A 5,806-nucleotide genomic window follows, 5' to 3' on the forward strand; every position below is an offset into this window, starting at 1 on the left:
TATGGACGAGACAATCAAGGAAACATGATAACAATTTATGAAAATATTCCAATTATCATCAACCAATATTCTCCAAATATCTCAAAATCACCCCATAATATTTTCTCCAATATTAGTAAATATTTTTCAAATATCATCAAATATCTCTCTTCTCCAACACAGATAGTATATCAAACTTTCCAATAACATGTGCATTGGTCTCAAAACATGGGAATTTTTCTAATGCCAACGGTTAAGTTTCTGCTGGAATTTCTGCACAGATTTTCCTTTTCATTATTTATTTATTTATTTATTTATTTGGCGAGGGAGGGGGTTTGGATTTGTTTAGGAGACAAATGGTGTAAAAAGAAGAAAGGGAGTGAGATTCTATGGTATTTAGGATGGAAAGTGCTCCTTCATTGGATAACGTTAGATTTTTTGAGAGGGCGGGCCTTGATCAAGGCAGCTTTTTAGGAAGTGAAAGTTTCAATCTTAGATTTTAAACACTTTTTTAGTTGTGCAAATGACCCCATATATGGTTTTAGAGGCATTCAATCATTTTTATTAATTGACATTCTTTCTTTATCATGTTAGAAGTCATGATCAAATCCGAATTTCAAGATTTTGTTGAGGTTTGTACTTTTGTGACAATTGTTAAGTAATTCATTATGTGCACACCAGGGTTTATTGCATCGGAATCTATGCCGATTGAGTCAAAATTCACACTAATATTTTTGTGCATATATGAGGCTTAATTTGTGGCTTTTGGAACACTTAGTGATCGATGCTTTAAAATGTGTTGTTAGTGAGGTGTTTGGTGCTTTGGCAGTCGACGTGCCTTACACCTCGACTCTACACCGATAGCATAGGTATGAATATGCAAAGACACGTGGACATGTTATGAGGTCCTTTTATGGCTAACATGAAGTCAAGATATACTATAATTATTTCAGCATATAATATTAGTCCCGACAGTTCGAGTTTTATATTCAAGTGAAATGAAGCATTTTAACGTTTTATTAGTGCTAAAGTTGAAATTTTGAATTATCTGGATTTTGAGAGTTGCAAGATTTCTTTGTTTTTCCAAAGTATTTTACTATACATAGGTTAAAGCAAAATAATGAGCTTATGTTGGTATCGATGCATCGTATGCTGAAGAGATGATTGCATAATTGTGTGACCATTTCGATTGAAGATGCTCTTTCAATCTATAATATTTTCACAAGAAATAATCTCCTGAATGCCATTTATAAGATGTTCTTTCACCCTCAAGAATTTTGACCTCAGACACTTTTCAATTTGAGACCATTAATGTGGGATATTCTTTAAATCCGAGACTTTTGTCCAAGCAAGCTAAAGGTGGTAAGTCCCTTTTGGGTACTTAGATAAAGATTAGCTCTTTCGCCGGTTAAGTGTTAGTAGGATTTCAATCCCTAAGTTGCCCTTGATAGGAGATACTCTTTCAATCTCCAAGAGATTTTTCTTGCACAAGGCACATGAAGGTAAGTCTACTTTAGTTTCTTTGCATAGCTCGGCTATTGAGGCTTTTTATGATTTCTCAATTAGTGTATGGAGAATGGCCTGAATAGGTCCATGACTTATTCACTGGGTCTTTCAATAGAATAGAGCATATATTCTGAATGAATTAATGGAAAGAGACCCAAAGAGAACCTCGACTCATTCATTGGGTCTTTAAATAGAACAAAAAAATAAACCTTAATGAATTAATGAGGTACCTAAAGAGGACCTCAACTCCTTCATCGGGTCTTTATATATAATAGAGAATCAATAATCCTAAACAAATTAAGAGGCCTAAAGAGGATCTCAACTCTCTCAATGGATCTTTAAAGAGAGCAAAGAGTGTGTTAAAGAAGAAAATGGATAATTTTGCTGTATGTTTCATTCATTCTTGAAGTCAATAAATAGGTACAATGAGATTGCTATACAAAGAAACTTGGCTAAAATCTATGCTAACATTGTGCAATTTTTCTATAAAGGTTTACAAGGAAAATTGACAAACATCCATGCTGATTTTGTGCAAGACTATGATCCATGCTGATATTGTATAATATTCTGATTTAGTGCACGTTGCAATCCCTGTTGATTTGCAATTGGATGGAAATGTCAATACTCCCCCTCAAGTTGGCGCATGAAGATCTGTGATGCCCAACTTGCGATAGAAGCGATGAAACAAATCATGTCCCAATGCCTTGGTAAAGATATCTGCAATCTGATCAATTGTGAAGACATGAAAGAGTTACTGGAAACCAGAGCGAAGCTTGCCACGAACAATGTGGCAATCAATCTCTATGTGTTTGATCCGCTCGTGAAATACTGTATTCCAAGCAATACGTAATGCTGATTGATTGTTACAAAAAAGATTAATAGCAAGCGAGTGAGATATACAGAGATCAGCAAGTAAGGTTTTGAGCCAGATAAGCTCACATGTGGTTACGGCTATGGCTCGATATTCGGCCTTAGCTGAGGAGTGAGCTACTATTGTCTGTTTCTTGGTGCGCCAAGAAATGGGATTGGTCCCGAGTTGGATGAAGTAGCCAGTAGTAGAACGACGAGTGGTTGGGCAACTGGCCCAGTCTGAATCTATGTAGGCAGTGAGCTGAAGACCACTGGAGGCTGCAAAGAAAATGCCATGACCTGAAGTGCCCTTGAGATAGCGAAGAACCCGATGAGCAGCAGTCAAATGAGAAGCTCTAGGTGCATGCATAAATTGACTGATATGTTGACTGCGAAGGAGATGTCAGGTCGGGTGATGGTGAGGTAAATGAGACGGCCGACAAGTCGAAGATAGGGCCTCACGTCCGGCAGAAGATCACCATCACTGGTGGTGAGCTTCAGATTTTGTTCCATGTGAAAGGAGGCGGGGCGAGCATCTAGCTAGCCACCATCATATAGAATATCAAGAGTATACTTTCGTTGGTTGATGAAGATACCAGTAGAAGAGCGGACCACTTCAAGACCAAGAAAATATTTAAGAGGGCCTAAATCCTTAGTTTTGAAGTGTCTGGAGAGAACAGATTTGTAATGATCAATCTGTAAAGGGTCAGTACCTGCAATCAAAATCTCATCAACATAGACTAGAATCACAATAATGCCAGTGGAAGTAACTAATGTCAAAAGAGAATGGTCCATCGAAGATTGTGTGAAACCTGCATCAATTAACACAGTTGTTAGTTTGAAGAACCAATTTTGGGAGGCTTGTTTGAGTCCGTAGAGAGCTTTTCGGAGGCGACAGACTCGGGTCTCACCTTTAGTACAATATCCAGGTGGAAGAGTCATGTAAACTTCCTCATCAAGGTCATCATGAAGAAAAGCATTGTGAACATCCATTTGATGAATTATCCATTGTCGAGAGGCAGCAACGGAAATAAGACAGCGGACAGTGGTCATCTTGGCAACGGGGGCAAATGTCTCGTGGTAGTCAAGTCCTTCCATTTGGGTGTAGCCCTTGGCCACTAATCGGGCCTTGTAGCGCTCAATTGAACCATCCGCTTTGAATTTGGTCTTGAACACCCATTTACAACCAATAGGTTTCTTGCCGAAGGAAGTGGCTCGAGTGTCCAAGTGCAATTTTCTTCAAGTGCTTGAAGTTCAGAATTCATAGCCTTACGCCAGTGAGAGTGTTTCTTGGCATCGGTGTAGCAAGTAGGGTCTGCAGTAGTATTAAGAGCAGCTAGAAAAGAACGGTGAGTAGATGAAAAGCAAGAGTATGAAAGAAAAGATGATAGAGGATGAGCAGCACCAGAGGACTGTGCAGCAGATGAAGATTCAGTGGACCTAGGTGGAAGAGTCGGGCAAATGCAATCAAGCAAGTAAGATGGACGAGTGGTGGTGTGAGTAGAACGACAAGGGGGGGAAGGAAGCGGAGTAGGGCTATGATTCAAGGTGGAATGAGGTGATGCAGGATTAGGGGTAGGGTTGGAGAGCTCAAGAACAGGGAGGGGTATAATAGGGTCATGACGATCGGGGGCTGAGGAGCGATGGTGATAAGGAAAATCATTCTCATGAAAAGTGATGTCACGAGAATAAAAAAATAGAATGTGTGTCAAGGTTATAAAGCTTATAGGCTTTGTGAGTGCTAGGGTACCAAAGGAAAAGGCATTTAGAGGCTCGGGGAGATAATTTATCTCAATGGTTGGTGAGAGTTTGAGCATAACAGAGGTAGCTGAAGACACGAAGGTGATCATAGGATGGGTTTTTAATTGAAGAGGAGTTCGAAAGGTGTTTTGTCGTCAAGGTTGCGACTAGGTGTGCGATTGATGAGATAAGCAGCTATAAGGATACATTCTCCCCAGAATTTGAGAGGGAGGTTAGCTTAGAAGCGTAGGCTACGAGCAACATTCAGACGGTGTCGTTGTTTACGTTCTGCAACACCATTTTGTTATGGAGTTTCAACGCAAGTATGTTCATGAATAATGTCGTGGTCGCGAAAGTAGTTTTGTAGGGAATAGGAGAGAAATTCTTGGCCATTGTCCGTGCGAATGTGTTTAATGGTAGTGTTAAATTGATTTTTAATGAGAGCAAAAAAAGAAGGAGATTAATAGTTGTTTCTGATTTAAATCGCATTAGATATATCCAGGTGGTGCATGGAAAATCATCAACGATTGTAAGGAAATAGTGTGCGCCATAGAGAGAAGCAGTCAGGTAGCCATCCCAAATATCACAGTAAATTCGATGAAAAATAAATTCACTTTTATTGAGATTGTTTGGAAAAGGTAGCTGAGTATGCTTTGAACGACTACAAATATCACATTGAGAAATGATACATGGAGTGTCAATAATACTCAGTATTGTAAAGCGTGAAGGATGACCTAGGCGTTTATGCCATAATGTTTTATTAGCAGAAGTGGAAACAGTAAGGGCAAGAGGGTTAAGTACCCCAAAAATATAGAGCCCATTGCAAGCCTTGCCCGCTCCAATCAGCCTCTTCGACTCTGGGTTCTGAAAAACACAAGAATCAAAAGAAAAAAGAACTACACATGGTAAGTCTTGGGATGGAAAACAGGTTATATTTAAAATTAGGAACATAAAGGACATTATGTAAAAATAGGGTAGGGGACAATTGAATAGAGCCACTCCCTTCGACTCTTGATGATTCACCATTTGGCAAAGATATAGAGTTAGCCAAAGAGTGAGGCTAGAGAGTTATGAAGGAAGATCGACGGTGGCACATGTGATTGCTAGCACCACTGTCAATGATCCAATCGTGGGGGCTAGCGACAGTATGTGTGGTGGAGAAGGAGTTACCGACGAAATTGGCATGGGTTGGGGTTGGCTTGAGGAGTTCCAGTAGTTTCTAGTATAGCTCTAGCGGAAGAGTCTGAATGGAGGGCGAATCTGAGACAGAAGCAATGGTGGTTTGTGCTACAGCAGCTACCGGTGGGCGACCAAGAATGGATGATTGACGATTCTTGGGTTCGCGTCCCAGAGGATATCCGATGATGAGCCAGCGTCGCTCACGACGGTGCCCATTCTTTCCACATTCTGTGCATTTTAGGGGTGTCCGATTTTGGACAGGAGTGCGGGCAGCCATGGCAACGGTGTTGGGGGTCGGTGATGCTATGCGGAGGTGGAGAAGTTGATGTTGTTCTTCCTGAAAGAGAGTTGAAAATACTTTTTGCATCGAAGGCAATGGATCAAGGGCAAGGATTTGTGTACGTAATGAAGAGTAGGAGTCATTCAATCCAAGAAGAGATTGAAAAACTCGCTCATCTTCAGCCTTTTTTTTATTTCAGCAAGGTCCGTAACATTATGTAAGTCACCCAACTCATCTCATATCTGCTTAATTTGGTTGTAGTAATCATGGATG

The 5,806-nt window shown here is 40.2% G+C and overlaps 1 protein-coding gene across 1 annotated transcript; it reads right to left on the reverse strand.

The window, feature by feature from the left end:
- Nucleotides 1-2,116: 2,116 nt before the first annotated feature.
- LOC111384949 (uncharacterized mitochondrial protein AtMg00810-like) lies at nt 2,117-2,704 on the reverse strand. The gene is made up of 2 exons (XM_023009295.1): nt 2,315-2,704; nt 2,117-2,209 (listed from the first exon to the last, which is right to left on the reverse strand). The coding sequence occupies exons 1-2, from the start codon at nt 2,702-2,704 to the stop codon at nt 2,117-2,119; spliced, it is 483 nt and encodes a 160-aa protein (XP_022865063.1).
- Nucleotides 2,705-5,806: the final 3,102 nt, after the last annotated feature.

The sequence above is a fragment of the Olea europaea genome, unplaced genomic scaffold (assembly GCF_002742605.1).
Source record: "Olea europaea var. sylvestris unplaced genomic scaffold, O_europaea_v1 scaffold3055, whole genome shotgun sequence".
Classification (NCBI taxonomy): domain Eukaryota; kingdom Viridiplantae; phylum Streptophyta; class Magnoliopsida; order Lamiales; family Oleaceae; genus Olea; species Olea europaea.